This window comes from Helianthus annuus, chromosome 9, assembly GCF_002127325.2.
Source record: "Helianthus annuus cultivar XRQ/B chromosome 9, HanXRQr2.0-SUNRISE, whole genome shotgun sequence".
NCBI lineage: Eukaryota > Viridiplantae > Streptophyta > Magnoliopsida > Asterales > Asteraceae > Helianthus > Helianthus annuus.
Window position 1 is genome coordinate 183,100,887 of NC_035441.2, and position 18,515 is coordinate 183,119,401.

General features: G+C 34.3%; 3 protein-coding genes across 4 annotated transcripts in view; 1 reads left to right on the forward strand and 2 right to left on the reverse strand.

The window, feature by feature from the left end:
• LOC110880031 (magnesium transporter MRS2-1) overlaps window positions 1-400 on the forward strand; it is an 88,384-nt gene extending 87,984 nt beyond the window's left edge. For both annotated transcript variants that reach the window (XM_035977968.1, XM_022128581.2), the window contains exon 6: window positions 52-400. In XM_035977968.1, the coding sequence (XP_035833861.1) occupies window positions 52-282 (231 nt within the window). In that variant the 3' untranslated portion in view covers window positions 283-400. The remainder of the gene's footprint in view (window positions 1-51) is intronic.
• Window positions 401-407: 7 nt separating this feature from the next.
• LOC110880032 (probable N-acetyltransferase HLS1) lies at window positions 408-2,558 on the reverse strand. The gene is made up of 3 exons (XM_022128583.2): window positions 2,367-2,558; window positions 2,157-2,296; window positions 408-1,278 (listed from the first exon to the last, which is right to left on the reverse strand). Exons 1-3 carry the CDS (start codon window positions 2,556-2,558, stop codon window positions 408-410), a joined length of 1,203 nt encoding a protein of 400 aa, XP_021984275.1.
• A 10,967-nt stretch (window positions 2,559-13,525) lies between these two features.
• LOC110880030 (probable WRKY transcription factor 40) lies at window positions 13,526-16,072 on the reverse strand. The gene is made up of 5 exons (XM_022128580.2): window positions 15,788-16,072; window positions 15,608-15,673; window positions 15,204-15,515; window positions 14,288-14,404; window positions 13,526-14,190 (listed from the first exon to the last, which is right to left on the reverse strand). The coding sequence occupies exons 1-5, from the start codon at window positions 15,860-15,862 to the stop codon at window positions 13,795-13,797; spliced, it is 966 nt and encodes a 321-aa protein (XP_021984272.1). The 5' UTR covers window positions 15,863-16,072; the 3' UTR covers window positions 13,526-13,794.
• Between the last annotated feature and the right edge of the window lie 2,443 nt (window positions 16,073-18,515).

Below are 18,515 nucleotides of genomic sequence, written 5' to 3' on the forward strand. Positions count from 1 at the left end.
AATAAACATAACTAATATTTTTTATGTTATATGTATAACCTTGGATTGCAGGATAATGTGAGGAACCAGCTTATACAGTTTGAATTACTACTGACAACTGCGACGTTTGTGGTTGCCATCTGTGGGGTGGTTGCGGGGGTATTTGGTATGAATTTCCCGATAACATTGTTTGATAACCCCACAGCTTTCGATTGGGTATTGTTCATTACGGGAGTCACTGGGCTCGTTATATTTTGTTCGTTTTTGTGGTTTTACAAGTCCAGAAGAGTGATGCCATTTTAGAATATAACAAAATGCCCAGCTTGTAATCTTGTATCACCATACCAACTTGTGGTTTGTCGAATTTGAGACGCTTAAATAGTTTCATCTGAAATGTACATATTCACAAAAGTTAAAATTATCAGAAGTTAAAAGTCACGAGGGTCGACAAAGATCACAGGAGACGACTTAGATGTAGATGTAATCCAATCGTGTGATCCGCGATTCGTGTTGATATCCTGCTTCGCGGTTGCAAGCTCCTTGATGCACCAAATATCTTCGGCCCAAGAAAATTTCCTCCAATGCGGCATCACCTCTCTCACTGGATCCCTCTTGCCCACTTCCGCCACCACGGCCCGACACAATACGTCATTCCGGGCCATATTATGTGCGTGTGCACACAAAGACTTCATGAGCCGTGAAGCACCGTAGCCTCTCATGTGAAGTCCGTATAGGAAATAAACCCCGAACTGTTTAAAAAAGTTCGGTACAGATGGTAATCTTAAACAAGGCATCAAAGTGTCCAACACCCTACTTCCTGCGCACTCTGCGTACGTTAGCGGCGACACGCCCTTCACTTGAAACCGAAACACCTCCTTAGTGTTCCATATGCTTAAGATGGCAAAACTAGGTGGCAATATGGTCATTTCCGGATCCCAATGGTCAACATAACTCTTAGGTATGGCCATAAAAGTTCCTAAATTAAGCTTGTTATGCAAAATTACATCTATATCTTCAGGAAAAAACTCTGAATCCCCAAAGGTCTTGCAATAGACTGCGCTCGCAAGTTTAGGGTCGAGCTGTTTGATCACAACACCTGAGATCAACGGCTTGTTGTGAGCGTGAACTGGTTGGACCAAAATCGTAAGGCTACGGAACCTGATATAATCGCATTTTAGTGTAAACAGGTTTAGTGAAGCTTCGTTGTAGGAATCAGTCGCCATGTAAGCATAATCGGCGCCATTTCTCTTGCACCATTCTTCTAAACATTGGACTAGTTTTGTACCGACGCCTAGTTGTCTATATGCCAAGTTCAAATATAAATGTCAAATTGCTAAGTGAGTTAAACACTTGTAAAATTAAGAACAATAATGAGACCAATTAAGAATCTAATCAAATCTTCCTCTTTGTTACTAAAAAACTTTTGACTTTCTATTACATCTAATCCAATAAAAAAGTTTCCAATTTGATGGTTTGAGATGATTATTAATCACCAAATAAACTAATATATTAGATTCTAAACTATTTAAACAAACCCATAATTATATTTTTCATAAGTCGTCATCTTGCATTTGGTAAATCTTTATTTGAATTTCACAACTGTTTAAAGTAAAATTTTAATGTTTTGGTCAGGATCTTAGGAGGAACATAATAAGTACAAAACCAAGGTCAAAAAACACCACTAACAACAAGAATAACACCAGAAAGACCCATCCTCCACCAACAAACGACAATGCATCACTTTAACTATAAAAATGTCAAAAGAATCTAATCAAACAATATTCTTTTTCAGCAACACCTCTAAATGAATATAGAAATCGGACCAGCAAGAAGCTGAAACACCAACATACCAAAAGTTACACGATTACATGACAAATAAAAAAAATCGCAACACCTCTCCCACTTAACAACATAGGATTTAGATCTACTATTCATCCCCATAAACGAAGTCTCTTTGATATCCTCCACAGTTCTAGTAACCGAATTACCGAAATGTCGTTATAGTAATTAGTAAACCATGCATTGTAGTTCGAAAAGTTGTCACGATTTCAATGAAAAAAGACTTAAAAAACAACTTATAACGTACATGCCATTAATTACTTGTAGACACACACATCATACATATATTTTTTATATATAAGAAGAAAAAAAAGATACAATAATGAAGAGTGATATACCTATGGGGTGGTGAAACCCTGAGTCCAAGAACATAAGCCATCTTTATGTAAGCCCTATGTTGATGTTCCCCTTTGCTCACTGTCTTGATGCAACCCCTTATTCCTCCTACTATTTCACTCTTCTCCACATGCTCAGCAACCTGCATGTATGTATATATGTGTCAGATTACTCTTGCAACAACAAATTATTAAGAAATATATGAGGGGTACCAGCATGACGTGGAGGGGGAAATGGCGCACGCGACAAAGAGGGTCACCCAAGAGATTGGTGACTAACGAAGGCTTTCCCGCCTGCTGGAAGTCACAGCGGTTCTCAAACGCCTCCACCGCCGCCTTGTCTTTCTCTTCGTTGTACTCTCTAACCACCAGCCACGGAGGATTTTGAGCAAATCCAGTAGACATTATATATATAGGGAATTGAAGGAAGGAATAAATGTTGTTGGTACGAATTTTTTCTATATTTGAAAGCTTTATAGTGTACCTTATGACCTATAAGCTTCTTCAACGTATATATGCAACTGTAGTAACTAGGGATGCCAACTTGGCAGGATATATTAATCTTTGTTTTTTGTCAATTGCTTCTTTGCCTAGCGGCACCAGGTGAATATCCTATCAAAGTGGTGTGGGTTTAACTTTTACAAATTGGAGATATTTTATGATGGTGTCAATGAAATATATTTTGAATAACATATTGAGTTAATTACTGTTTTCGTTCATGTGGTTTGTCAAAAATAACTATTTCAGTCCATTAGTTTAAAAATTGTGATTTCAGTCCCTGTGGTTTCACTTGCGTAACCATTTCAGTCCCTGTGGTTTCACTCTCGTAACCATTTCAATCCATTGTTATGTTAAGTACAAGGACTGAACTGGTTACGAGGTGGACTAAAATGGTTACGAAAGTGAAACAACAAGGACTGAAATTGCAATTTTTAAACTAATTGACTGAAATAGTGATTTTTGACAAACCATAAGGACGAAAACAATAATTAACTCTAATATATTTGAGTGGAAAATAGATAATGGGTTGATTTCAGAAGTAGATTTTACGTCTGTGAAATATATTCTAAATAATGTATGTGTTAATGGTTGTATATTCATTTTCTATTGTTGTCCGTAATAAAAATACTCCTGTTATGTAAATTTTGTACACATTATTATACTTTTATTTTTATTTGTATAGATAAGCATTTAGAAATTCACGAGTTATAATTGTACAATCATTTTATACTGTTGTACGTAACAAAAATACTTTAGTTACATAAATTTTTGGACACATTATTATACTTGTATTTTTATATTATATAACACCATACCATACATAAGTCTATAACCTAGTTACTTAGTTAAAGCGTAGTAGCAAAAAATTGTGAAATGATATCTTACATATAGTACAATTGAGGTCAGGGGGCGGAACTAATGTATTAAGAGGGGTAGCACGGGCTACGGCTCAACCCTGTATTCGTGTATTTTTTACGATTTTTTAGGGGGGTATTCGGTTTTATACAAAGGATACCCCTAAACAAATATGAGGACGCTTTTAAATTAATAGGCTAGCTGCGTCACTGATTGAGATACTTGTTTATTATAGTGGAACAACGCTAGTGGTATGTATTTTAATACTCTCATAAGTGATGATTACAAAAGCAGTGATCCATTTCTATCAACTTTGTGAACAAATAAACAAATTCAATGATGATTAACGGATAGTACTTGAAATTAATTATAAATTGTTTTAATTGTGTTTTTAAACCCTACTTTGACGAGAAGAATAAAGGGGTAACGAGTCTGCACATGTTTAGTGGATAGTGATGAGGGCCAGAAAACACGAATCACGTTAGCTACGCAAAGTAGGAATCTTTGTAAGGATAAATACCCATTCATGTGTTAAACTAATCGGTTTATATTTTTTTTAACAATATCATTTTGTTTTATGCAATGCATCATATCAACTTGTTTTAATTTTGCATTTACTTATCTATTTGTTTTTAGTATTTAGTTCTTGTATTCTATGTTTGTATTACTATTATAAGCGTACTATTTACCCAATAAAAGTTGTATGAATCATGTTGCTACCCAAATCCACACGGGTTGGTGAATGGTATCATGTTGCATTGGCCGTTTATTCATGTGTCGTTCCTACAACAAAGAACATTGTTAGTCTCATCACGGAGGACCTCAGGGGGTATTGTCGTGAGTAGCCTCCGGCATGAGAGTAATTTTTATTTACCTTTACTCACGGAGGAGATGAAACTTATACAATTAGCTTTATCATATCGCATTTAATGAAGCTCAACATGTTGTTCAGACAATCAAAATAACCTTGACTTGTGTTAAGACTTATTCTACTGGTCCACCATGTTAATGTTGTTGTTGGTGATGGTGGTAGCGGCGACGGCTTTCATAACAAAAGTACATAAAAAGACTGAGAATGTAAGTTATATAACTAGGGAGATAAGATGTATAATTCTTCGGGGTGTTTCGTAATTATAAAAGGTACATGAACACACATATTACTTTACATCAAAAGGCACAAGACAAGATTAACATTTTAGCACTTTATACTCTATTATCAATGCAAAGTCTTGAAAAAGTTTAATATGTATTATCTGTCATCAAGCTAGTCAGTCTTTGTTGATTCGAGTCGCGGATGGTTATATTCTCTTGACCTTGATTATAGTAATACTAGCATTTGTGTTTGATTATTAGTAGATTGCATATTACGTGATAGATCTAGTAGTAATAGCTTTTGTGTCCTAGGATTGATACTCGGTAACTTACATGAACTAAGCTATACTATGTTATACTATATTATGCTATGAAAGGTACGCTTGTCTGTTACGTGTATACTATACTATACTCGGTAACTACGTACCTACCATTTAACTCTACTAATACTAATGCCCTTTCATTACATTAATGTTTCATTATCAATACATCAGTTGGGTTATCATAAAAAAGTATTTTATTTATTAAACCATCATATTTTCAAAAATTTTCGTATTTCATTTAAACATATATTGAGGACGTACACCGCCCTAAAATTGTAAAAAGATGGGATCTAGAAACTCAGATGTTGTGCTATGTCGTTCTATATCAATTAATGAGATTTCTCGACCCTTAGCAACCTTGGTGTAAATGTTCCAGGTTCACATGCGAAATGGGTAAACTATTATTCCAGTTATGGGGCGCAAAGAAGTCTTTACGCTCAAAGCTATCCCCACATGCTAACCCCTCAGCGCTCGGCAGAGTTTATGCTTGATCAAAGCCACTACGCCATGCTATGCGCATGGCAACAATACACAGGCATGGCCTCGCAAAATGTGTCTAGCACGATCTACTCTACGCCTGTTCTATGAAAATGTGAATTATACATCGCAAAATCTATGCTATTCACGCGTGCAAAGCATGCACAAACTGCGGGGGCGCAAAGTAGGATCAATAAAGAAACCCTAGATCTCAACTTTTTTGGCGGCTATGGATTGCAGATCTGAAAACGAATCAAGATGCTAACTTTATGAATCCATATACTTCGAAATTGACATATATCATGTTTCCATGCATAGATTTCATCATAAATGAGAAGATGAGTTTTCATTACCTTTAACTTGTTTGAACCGAAATAGAGTTTAAAGCTAGGAAAAGCCCATAGAATCTGATCCAAAACACCCATTTCTTGCCTCGAATTAAATCAGGGATGATCCTTTGATAAATAAGCACAATGAGAATAATTACAAGAGAACTTAATTACAATACAATGAGGATATTCACAAAGGAACCATAATCAAACCAGATCTCCTAGTTATGAGACCAGGGACGTTTTTAAAAATTTTGTGCCCCCACGACTAGGGAAAAAAGGTCCCTAATTAATAAAACACACACACACATAATCAATAATAAAACGATAGTTTTGATAACAATAAACAAAACAAAACTATTGTTGCAAAATGATCTATTTTACATAGTTAAACAAATTATGAGACTCCACAACAACAACAACAACAACAACAATAAATGTACAAAGTAAATCCCACAAATAGCAAAACTATTGGTAGGGTCTGGAGAAGATGGATGTAGGCGAACATTGCCTCTATCCCTAGAATAAAGATGCTGCTTTTAGATACACCCTCTGCTCAAAACAAACAACAGACAAACAAACCAAGCCATAACACAAGAAGCGCTAACATGGTAAAATACAAACAGATACAATAACATATAGACCTAAATACAAGAAGATAATTACATGTAGAATCTACCTAAAATTAAAGGAAATCTAGGCATCCAAGACCAAGCTCATTCAAATCTATACCCACTCGAAAAGTCTTGAACATTAATCCTACGTCTACACGAATTCATACACATTTTCTAATTTTTTATGCCCTTAGTTTTCTAATTTGGTTTAAACTTTTTTTTTAATTGGGTGCAAGAAATATACATAACTATTTATGAATTGAAAAATATTTTATTTAATTGTTTGTGACAAATCAAGCTAGAAAATAAACTTCTTCTAAACATATTTATACACATATAGATGAAGGGTGAAGTTTAACAATGAAATTCGAAAAAAATTATCTCCTTTTACACCTAAAACAGATTGAGTCACCTTTGCTTGGAAAGTTCATTATTTTCATTTCTTACCTATTATTGTAATCTAATTTATTCAGTCAGGGCCGGTTACAAGCAAGTGCAGGTTGGGTCTGCGATCATGGCCCAAATCATTATAGGGCCTGAAAAATTTTAAATATATATATATATATATATATATATATATATATATATATATATATATATATATATATAATCTGGATGTTTTTATAAATAAGGGCCTTTGTATAACAAGTTTGAAACTCAATTAAAAGTTTTATAAAAAAGGGGGTCTGCTTAAAAGACCCAATGACCAATCTTAAAAAATCTGGATGTTTTTATAAATAAGCCCCTGTGTATAAGAATTTTAAAACCCAATTAAAAGTTTTACAAATAAGGGTCTGTTTAAAAGACCCAATATTTTATAAACCCAATTAACAAGCCCATCCCCAAGACCCAAATGACTAATAAACAAAAGTTTGCGAATAGGGTCCAAATTGTTTATCTCGAACATGGCCACATATTTTTTTTTTTTTTTTGTGATTTTCTGATACGAACCTATATTTAGTCCTTGTTTACTTCTAAACTCTGATTATTCTTGAAAAAGGATTTACAACCAACTACCAAGTACCGAACCCTCATTATTCTAGAAGAGGTTGGTCTTTTGAAAAAATATATGGGCCTTTGTTAACCACAAGCCCATAGTTAACTAATTCCACTACCCACAACAAAGTCAAACAAAAAGTGATTTGCAATGACTGTCAAACAATGGCGATGAAGATGGCTGTCTTGAAATAAGGCACGTCTTGCGAAAAGAAAAATAATATATTACAAAGTTTGATGGGGAGAGTGGGTGAGTATTGCTTTTACAAATTTTGAGGTTTTTAACCTTATTAATTGTGTTGGATTGACAGATTGGTGGGTTAACGACTTAACGGGTTATCGGTTGATAGCTTGAAATGCATAATTCAAAAATAACTCATATTATTATTCATGTCAAAGATCTCAATTCTAATAACATACATATAAATTTGGTCAATCTAAATATAACCCGTTTAACCTATTTTATAAATAAGTCATTAATGTTTGTTGATGAGTTATAAGTGGGTTGGATTAAAAAAAAATAAGTAGTATGAATAGTTTTATATTTAATAATGAAAATATTGAAAATGGATTGTAAATTAAAAGTGTATCTTCAGAAGAAAAAGGGCAAACCAAAAACAAAACGAATTATAGGAGTATATATTTTTAAATACTCAAATGGGTTAACGGGTCAATCTGTTTTTATGTGGGTTAACCTGAACCCAGCCCGTTTAGAAAACAAGTTGTGTTGACGACCAACAACCGTTTCTTCGTGTCAAATTCGGGTCATGTCAGTCTGTCAGAAATTGTCACCCCTAGTTACAATTTTTCTTTTTATAAAAATGGGTATAGAAAATTGCAGTCATAAGATATAATAATTCAAAAGTCTAGGTGGTTTTAAATTTGAAATATTGAATAAGAAACTCACGGATAAACAAAACATAAATGTCAAGCTGCCCAAATAAAGAAATCTACACATCGTCATGCATTCTTTTTCTCTATGACGGTGGTAGCGGTCGTTTGTCGGCTCCTGAAAGTCTTCATTAATTTGTAATTTTGTATAAAAAAGTAAGACTTAAAACAAGTTAAGTTTGACATAGCTTTCCAATTGTTTGTTGTCTTCCCTTCCAAACAAAGTCGTCTCATCCCAAACGAATCCATTTCTAGCAAATGAGAACACCTTGTAGTGTCTTCGGGGTTAAGCATGTCAAAATGAGGTTGGATGATAGGTCAAAACAGGTTTAGTCAAACTTGGTTTGGGCCAATAACATGTTTAGAATATAATGACTTTGGGTCAATACGGACCGTTTAAAAGAGCATTAGTTTGGTTCAAGTCAAAATGTATCGCCTAGGTTGATTATCTATCAACTTTTTTTTAACAAATAACTTTGTATTACTCTAAACAAAGTTGCTCATAGGAAAACTGTTTGATTATTCACTTTAATTATATAACAAAGTTGCTCATAGAAAAACTGTTTGATTATTTTCACTTTAATTATATTAGTTCGTTTAACTAGTAAAAATAGTTGTTTTTGATTTTAGTATCATATGAGATCTTCACCTAGTCTTCTTGTTTAATTATATTAGTTTGTTAAACTAGCATATAAAAGTTGGTTTAGATTTTAGTATCATATGAGATCTTCACCTAATCTTCTTTGTTATATCTATTGTTAATGATAGATAACATTGTTCTCAATTGTATCTTATATGAAGACCGGAGATGCATATTATGAAACCCACAACATGTAAAACAATAAGTTATTGTTGTTTCTCACCACTAACTTGAACCATAGTGAAAACTTTTTAAGTTGAGTAAAATGCTAAAATGTTCCTTAAGTTTAGGTCATTTTACGACTTTAGTCTAAAAATGAAATCTTTTGTATTTGAGTCCTTGAGGTTTATTTTGGTTGTCATTTCCACTCCTTTTTTTTTCTTTTCATCATTTAAATAAAAGGTATAATGGTAATTTTATGTCTAACTTTATTTTAATTATAAAACCTAAAAAAACTAAATGAGGGGTATAACAAGGAAAAGACAAAAAAGGGAGTGGTTAGCAGAAAGGGAAGTGGTTAACAAAAATTCTAACCAAGTTTGCCATTTGAATGGAAAACTGGGTTAGAAAATACAACCTTATGGATACAGATACAAAAAGTTACATTTTTACCCTGAAGTAGAAAAAATAACATAAACTCAGAGACCATTTTGATATTTTACTCAATAAGAATATGTGTTTTGTTTTTAGCTAAAAAACCATATTACATTTTCGGAATAAAAGCTAGAAATTTGTGCATGGTTTAAGTCTGTTTTTTACTAAGAAACCGATAATTTTTTTAATTATCTTGACCAATTGTAGAAAGATGTGGTGTGTGGATTATACAGCCAATAGCCAGGTGTACGTGATGTGTTATTTAACGCGTGGGAATTTATTTGTTGTCTTGGTCACGAGTGTGAAAGCAGTGAAAGCAGCCATCGGGTGATGGGTCATGTTGTAGGCGGACAAAAACAGTAGCAAGTCGTTGATCCACCTTAACATTACTTCTTTATATTTTATTTTTATATGCAATTTAAGTAAAAAAACATTTGAATCAATGTGATCTTTAGGATACACGTATATGTTTCTTTGTACAAACAATCGCTAACAATTGGTGTGTATCATCTTGGAACAAATGTAAGGTAACTAGCGGAATTTCCTCACGTGTTGTCAGTGGTGAAGCTTGAAAAAAAGTTTGGGGGCTGAAGGTAACGGACCTAACAAAAATTCTATCGCGTAGTTTCGAGGTGTATGTTCGGGTCGGAAATCGGTGATTCAATTTGGGTCGGGTTGGGTCAAACATTAATATCAAATAAAAAATGTTCTCAAACATTATAACGTAAAAATTTTTTAACAAACAAATGAACAATTCCACCCCTAATTTCAATCTAAATCACATAAATTGAAGCTCTAAATAAATTAAACCTAAAGATAAAACACATACCTTGAAGATTGAAGAAACACTAAATCGATTCCAGTCGTTGCTTTCTGTTCAGCGAAGATCGAACAACATCAGCTAGACCACTGCCCAGCGATTTTGGTTTTCTTTCTGTTCAGCCGTTCCTTCTTCTTCTTCTTCTTCAGTTTAGTGACCTGGTAATCCAATCAACAGATATTGGGTTTTTTTTTATAGAAAGGGTATTTAAGTCATTGATTGTGCTTTTAATTCTTGGCTATAATAAACATAACAATATGATTTGGGCTGAAACTGAATATATCTGATTTGGGTTATACAAATAATTTTTTTTATAAAACTGGGGGGTCGAAAACGTATATACAGAATTTTTTTAAAACGGGGGGGGGGGGGGGGGGGGGGGGGGGAGGGGGGGGGCGAAAACGCATAGACCTAAAAATTCTATACAAAAAGTACATACGTAACACTACTGCGCGAAAAGTTCGGGGGTCGGGCGCCCCCCCCGGCCCCTATCATCATGCGCCCCTGCGTGTTGTGTTGTGACGAGAATTTAATTGACATTACCGGTACAGCACCGACACTCAGTATTGTAATAAACAAAAAGATATACCGCGAAGTAAAGTCGTGATATGCCTAAAAAGACAACGATACATGTTATACGTCGATTGAAAGCCATAAAAATGAATATCATAATGATTTCGATAGTATCAATACCAATATCGATATGCGATCGAAATCAACGTTTTACCAATATTTTTGGGACAATGTTTGTTTTATTCGTAACAGTACGAAAATTATTATAGCTTACAATACAAAAAAATAGTCATTGTGTAGAGAATATTACTTCGTTTTCAATGAAATGTATACCATAAACCAAACGAATATTGATACCGCTACTATAGTTGATCGAACGGTATCGGTTTATTTAATCACGGTAAAAAAAATCAATCATATTTGATCCGTTTGTTTTTTAATAAAATTTATATCGAAATGTAGATAAACATAAACATTTCGCAATGGTATATTCCAAATTATATAAAATATTTGATCATTAGGGGGTACGTGTGGTTATCACTCATCACCCATTTATCACTCACAACATCCAATCAATTTCCGTCATGTCATCAACCATTATTCCATCACTCACAACCTTTTTTAGTGGAAATCCTCATCACTTACAACACACAACAGTAAACCCTCACACCCCCTCACATGTTCCATTTACCACGCGTCAAATTTGCTAGGTGGCGGTGGTTTGTTTGTTTGTTTCACGCGTGGAAGAAAATTATAACGTGCAAAAACCTCCCCACCCGAGTCCCCTTATATTATTAGAATAACGAAAAAGGTAAACGATATCAATTTTTATATAAAAAAAATAAATGTAAGGTGTCTTTAATAACATGTACGTTTGTGTTTCGATCACTTGTACATTACTACTCCCAACTCCGTTTTGAAAAAATTATATGGAGACGTGGATAAAATAAGCACATTATAATATTAAAAATCGTTAGTGAAAAACAAAAATTGCTCAAAATTACTTAAAATAATAAAATAATTGAAATTTTAAAAATTTTAAAAATAATAAATATTAAAATTAGTTGTTTATGAATTGTCTAAGTGTGTGTTACACATAGAGTAATAAAGTATATTTATCATTTTTCTAGTTTACTTAAAACATATTTTTAGAGTAAGTGTGTGCATATATTATTATGTGACAAAAGAGTTGACTAGGACAAGGGATCCTCTTTCCGCACTTTTGTTTGTTATTGTTGCCGAACTACAAGTACCAACTGTATCGTATTGGTGGTCCAAAATTATTATCTCTCAAAATTTATATTATTTATTGTTTTAAAGGTCGAAAGTACAATAATATATCATTATCTATTGTTAACCTTGAGTAAATGATTGTTTAGTTATAAAAAATGATGAGTGGTCGTAACCATGCCGTTTGGAATCATCCACGTCTTTGTAACATATCATAAAATAAATCATAAAAATGTATTTTCTTGTAATTAATTAAAACCATGAGGAGATTAGTTATAATAGTTTGGTTAATTTGGTATATTTATCGTTTGTAAGACCATAGGTAATGGTTAATGCCCACTAAGGGGCATTTTTCACCACATCATCATCATAATGCCCTTTTAAAAAATGTGTAATGGTTAATGCCCATTTCATTTATTACTTTCCATTATTTTTCTTCTCTTTGGGCATTATTATAGAAATGCCCCTCACTCTTCATGCCCCTATAATGCCCATGAGTAATGGTCTAAGGGCATTATCAAAATCTTTCATACCCTTATAAAGCCCCATTACATATGGTCTAAGAGCGTAAGCAAAGTTCTCTTCTTTTTCAAACCATTTAATTAATTATAAAAGTTAGCAGCTTAATGACACTTTATTATAACAAGTCATTTTGGGTGGTAATGAGTTTTGTTTGATAATATTTTACATAATTCACCGTTATTGACTTTAACGAGTCTAATAAAACCCAGATAGATCTTAATAAGCCCTAATAGGTTATAGGTTAGAGATAATGCATCTTCTTTCAAACGTTTACAAACACATCACGTCAAATGTTAAATCAGATTTTCAACCATTCTTTAAACACACCAGTTTTCTCGAGTGAGAGAAGCCCACTCCATTCTAATTGCTCTCGTTTAGAATCTGAATGACAAGGGGTGAACATCAAAACAAAGAGCTCCTCCGATGGGGCCATCCCCCTTCTCCGAGTCACCTAAGGGTGTCCGGGGCACCTTAGGTGACCCCTTTAGGTGACTCCATTCACCTATTAGGTGAGCATTGCCAACACTTAGGTGAGTTAGAGAGAGAGTAGAGAGAGAGGGTGAAATAGGTGGGGAGTTGCCGAGAGAGGGGAGGAGAGAGGGAGGAGAGAGGGAGATCTTGACCAATCAAAAATTTTCTTTTTCTTTTTTTTTTTTTTTTAAACCAACTCCCCTAATAGGTGAGTGCCGCCATCAAAAAAGGGTATTAGGGGAGTGTTAGAGGGGAGTTGACGTGGCTTATTCTGGTTGGTTGTGTGTAAGAGGGGGGACTCACCTAAGAGGTGAGCACCCCTTACACCCTAAGCGTCCGCTTTGATACATTAAAGACACTCTTAATTTGAATCTATTGACATACTGGACCACATAAAGGGTCCTGTTGGATAATTTTTCCACGTGATAGACATAACGTTCAACGGCTTTTCTAAACTCAAAAGATAAATGATTCAATTAAAAATTTAATAATAAGATCCAAATAGAGAAATCAAAATCCGAATTGTAGTAAACTTTCATATAAACAATTGGTTTGAGCCATAAGTTCTCAACTTCACGTGTATCTCCTGGTTTCAGTCAAGTCACGTTACAACTGGAAACAAGTTAAACCAACTCACAACTTGTGTATAATTTTCCCTCCTAAAATCTCAATCAAATCGAAGCTTCCTACCACTAGCACTTTCTTTGTTTTCTTTTAAGTTTTAACATGTGATATCTACACCATCCATGATCTAATCAATACTTGCTAGCTACCTACCACTTTTGTGCCTGATTTTGTTGAGCCATTCTTCCCGAAATCGCTGCGGCTATTGCGGCTTTGAAGCTCGGGTCTTTTGTCAAAGAAGAAGCCATTTGATCTACAAGAAACTTTTGAAACTCGGGTGTGTCGATTCTTCGGTTATTACCACCAACCTTGGCTTCATCACAAGGGATAGTAGGTGGTTTGGGTGGTGTTGTTAAGTCTAGAGTGATGGTAGGTCCGGATGAACCAAGTGAAGCTGAGCATGGGAGTGAACCAAGTGTAGTGGTTGCAACCGGCCGGTGGTTCAAGCCTGAACTCGCTTGCTCTTGTTTCGATTGGGTTGGATGGTTGTGCTCTCCTTCATAAGTTGCCACCAAGATTGATTGATCCTCAACACTTCTTTGAACCTGATTAAAACAAGATTATATAGAAAACGAATTAGAACTCGCTACAAAAACGATATCAAATGTTTGTATATGAAGACATTAGGAGAGAATTTTGCACCTTCTTTTTTACTGGGCATGTTGGAGCATGAGAGCATTTGAAATAAGCTCTAGGAGAAGGGTTGTCTCTTGTGACCTTTTGTCCATATTTCCTCCATTGATATCCATCCTTCACCAACTGTATACAACAAATATATAACATAAATGACATGTTCTTTAACTAAAGCTATGAACTACTAAGCATTAGGTTCTTAATGGTATCTTTCTTGAGATAATCGTCAACATCTTATAATCAAAAGCTTCCAAAAACTGGAATATTTCCCATATTTCTATGGTATGTAATAAGACGGGGTAACTTGTTATAATGCCCCCACCATGAGGCATTATCCGACACGTGGCAACCCAGTTAGCATGGGGCATTATAGCATAAAGTGGTGTAGTGGGGATAATGCCCAAATAATGCCCCTTCCAGTTATTAAAAAAAAAAAAAACAACTTAAATGATATTGGCTAGTCAAACATGGAAAAAGCAACCCATTGGATGCATGCAGCGTTTTCATTATAACGCCAAAGGTGATTTTTTGAATTTTTTTTAATTATAACGCCTAGTGTAGTGGATGGGGGGGGGGGGGCGTTTTGGGGCGTTATTTTTCAATTTTTTTTTTAAAATCACGCCCCACTACACATGGTCTAATAATATCATGTCTAGATAACATGATACTCAATCACAACTTGACACGTTATATCATCCTATATGGAATGTTAGACGAGTTTATTATCTATTATGAGTATTAGGATAGTCAAAAATATTATTCACCAATAAAGTTTTCCGGATGTTACACTAGTGTTTAAATAGCTAAAAATATTATTCACCAATAAAGTTTTTTGCAATATGAAACTTTTCAGGATAGATGCAACAATCATGCAAAGTTTATGAAGATATAATTATTCATAATAGATGGAATGAAGAGGACTTACGAGGCCGGTATCTGAAGCTTCGGTACGAACACAAACCCGAGAAATCTTGGCCTTGATGTGTTGTTGTTCTTGTATAGGTTTCTTACAAGAATCTTCATCACTTGAACTGCTTTCAGAAACTCCCCTCTCATGGGGTTCCAGCTTCCGTTTCTTCGAGTTGCTATCAGACGAATTAGCCGGATTCTTGTTCATGTAATCAGCCAACTGTTTTTGCAAAACATTGTAGTTCTCACACATGACAGTCAACATCTCAGTTAGCTTCTTGTTTTCTGCACTCAGCCTATTCAATTCCTCCACCAAAGCACCAGTAGCCTGCTCATATATATATATAAGTTAGAGAAATAAAGAAATATGCATCTAGGGAGATAAATAGAAGTTATATTATATAATATATTTATATATACCTCATCATTAACAGGTGACAACTTCAATCCAAGCTCAATGAATGAGTTGTTCTTAGCTTCTTGTTTCTGTGAGTCAAAATCAAGAAACCTTGTAAGCTAAAGAAGACTGAAACACATATGTTGTAGATATACATATATACATGGAACATGTGTATATATGCATATATTGTAAGGACTTACTGGAACTAAAGAGAGGAAGTGGGTAGGATTTGAGTTGAGATCCAAAGAAGTATCAACCAAGCTAGTGTATTCCATTGAAAGAAATCTCCTTAATTTGCAGTAGATTGATCTTGCAGTAGTCTTGATATATAATAAAAGTTATCTAGAGAAAGTTATTGTGGGATTGTTGAAGGTGAACTGAAGAACTCAATGAAAGGAAAGAGTAGAATATATAGATAAGGAGGGAGAGGCAAGTTGAGGCAGGGGGAAGAAAAGAGGAAGGTGCCAACTGCCAAGATGTGATTATGGTCAAGATGGGAGATAGGGTATATATAATGCATTGAAGTTCAATATTTAATAATTAGCTTCTACTTTGTATTATTACATATGTGTTTTTTTTTTAATAACAAACATTTATCTTTGTGGTCTAGCATTTAATTTTCATTTAACTTATATTGGTCAAGATCATTTCTTTGTAGACTCTTACCTTTAACTTTTCTACTTTTTTTTAACGGCAAATTTGGATCACTAATAGACCACTGAAGTATCATCGTGCTATCAGCGTAATCACCCGATCATATACATCTCCACTAGGCATAATGCCTACCAATTCAGGAGGAAACCCAATAAATATGGGAAAAACCCCCTTTTGTGAAAATCGAACCCAAAACCTTTTGGTCCCAAAGCTTTTATCCCACCCCAAGATTGGTAGTTTCTCATGACCGGAACAATATTCATACAGGCTGCTTTACTAGTTTATTAGTACTTTTTGGGTTTAAACACTGGTTTACATTATAAATATTTTTAAGTAAGAGTAAACCTTAATTTTAGTCGCGATGATTTGTCTAAAATAACACTACTCGTCCAATATTTATCATCGAATAATTTCATTTTTGAGCCAGACAACTCAAGACCATTTGTTTTTATGCTAAACTAATGTGAAAAGACAACACCACCTCTATAATAATAAAAAAACTAAATATATATATGAGTAAAATGCAATTTGCATCTTTGTGCTTTCCGTGCAGAGTCAACTTTAGTCCCTGCAACGAGAATTTGGATTGGTGAGTCTCTGGCTTATGAAAAGTGCAACGATTTGAGTCTCTGGAACTAACTCCTTTGGTTTTTGGCGTTAAAAAATAAGTGAAAAGACTATTTTACTCTTGATCTTTATTGTGAAAAATCATATTTATCCTTGATTATCTTCCTCACCACCATCTACCACCACCAACACCATCATCTACCACCACCCCAACACAATCCACCACCATTTCTGGCTACACCGTCTCCGACAATAATCCAGACCAACGGCTAGCACCAGCTCCATAAACTCAATTCCGGTTCACCGGTTTTGCCATTACAATCCTGACCAACAGCTAGCACCAACTCCATCTCATTAGGATTGGTTCCGAGTCAAAATGTGAAAAGAGTCCACCTTCATTTCCAACTCTAAAACGTCACATTCTGATTCTTCACCTCATAGTTCTAGCGAGACAAAATTGGGTCACACCCATAAAAGCTCTGCTACTTCTCTGGTCGTACATGACGTCATCCCAAAGCTCAAAATCAGACGTACTAAGTTACGGAACTTGCAGTTACGATCATGGCAGCATATTGCGAGGATGTTCCGCCATTAAATGTGTCATAACTCGTAACTGTCGTCTACTACGAAGAAATTGAAACCCTTATTTCTATAAGAGTTAATTACTATTTTCGTCCCTGTGGTTTGTCAAAAATCACTATATCAGTCCATTAGTTTAAAAATTATGATTTCAGTCTCCATTGTTTCACTTTCACAACCATTTCAGTCCCTGTGGTTTCACTTTCGTAACCATTTCAATCCATTTATTCTGTAAGTACAGAGACTTAAATGGTTACAAGGTGGACTGAAATGGTTACGAAAGTGAAACCACAGGGACTGAAATCGCAATTTTTAAACTAAAGGACTGAAATTATGATTTTTGACAAACCATAGGGACGAAAACAGTAATTAACTCTTTCTATAAAAATTATATCATACAATATGACTTAACGTAAATTACGTACGCGATGGCAAGTCGCACGTTATAACAAGAAATCGCATGTTGATAAATTCTGAAGTTCGTATGGTCAAACAATTATACAAATCGCATGTTGATAAATAACACAAATCGCATGATCTTCAGTAATACCAAAATCGCATTTTGATAATGCCTCGCATACACAATGTACGTTAAGGCATTTTGTACATTAACCGGCCTATATATATATATATATATATATATATAGGGTAAGGATAGTGTAAAAAGGGCCTCAAGTGTAAGAAGTGTGAGAAGTATATTATAACACTATATATAATACTATATAACACCATATAAACACCGTATAACAATATGTAACACCATATAATATCATATAACACTATGTAACACTATATATCATTACATAACAAATATAACACTATACATCTATCATAGACATGCTGTCAGACAACCTATAGTGTTATATTTGTTATATAATGATATATAGTGTTACATAGTGTTATATGGTATTATATGGAGTTATATATTGTTATACGGTGTTTATATGGTGTTATATAGTATTATATATAGTGTTATAATACACTTCTTACACTTCTCACACTTTGAGCACTTTTTACAGGATCCTCTACCTATATATATATATGTGATTAGGTTCATTTGTGAACAACTTCTTGAGAGTGAATTGACTGAACTAATCTTGGTCTTTGATCATTTTTTAGATTAGAGTT

What these genes read in the sequence shown, in the direction of transcription:
- LOC110880032 (XM_022128583.2), bottom strand. Translation starts at nt 2,558, where the DNA reads ATGTCTACTGGATTTGCTCAAAATCCTCCGTGGCTGGTGGTTAGAGAG. An exon ending in TCCCCCTCCACGTCATGCTG is followed by an intron (nt 2,297 to 2,366) that starts GTACCCCTCATA and finishes ACATACATGCAG; the next exon opens with GTTGCTGAGCATGTGGAGAA. An exon ending in AGGGTTTCACCACCCCATAG is followed by an intron (nt 1,279 to 2,156) that starts GTATATCACTCT and finishes CTTGGCATATAG; the next exon opens with ACAACTAGGCGTCGGTACAA.
- LOC110880030 (XM_022128580.2), bottom strand. Translation starts at nt 15,862, where the DNA reads ATGGAATACACTAGCTTGGTTGATACTTCTTTGGATCTCAACTCAAAT. An exon ending in ACTTCCTCTCTTTAGTTCCA is followed by an intron (nt 15,674 to 15,787) that starts GTAAGTCCTTAC and finishes TTTGACTCACAG; the next exon opens with AAACAAGAAGCTAAGAACAA. An exon ending in TGTCACCTGTTAATGATGAG is followed by an intron (nt 15,516 to 15,607) that starts GTATATATAAAT and finishes ATATATGAGCAG; the next exon opens with GCTACTGGTGCTTTGGTGGA.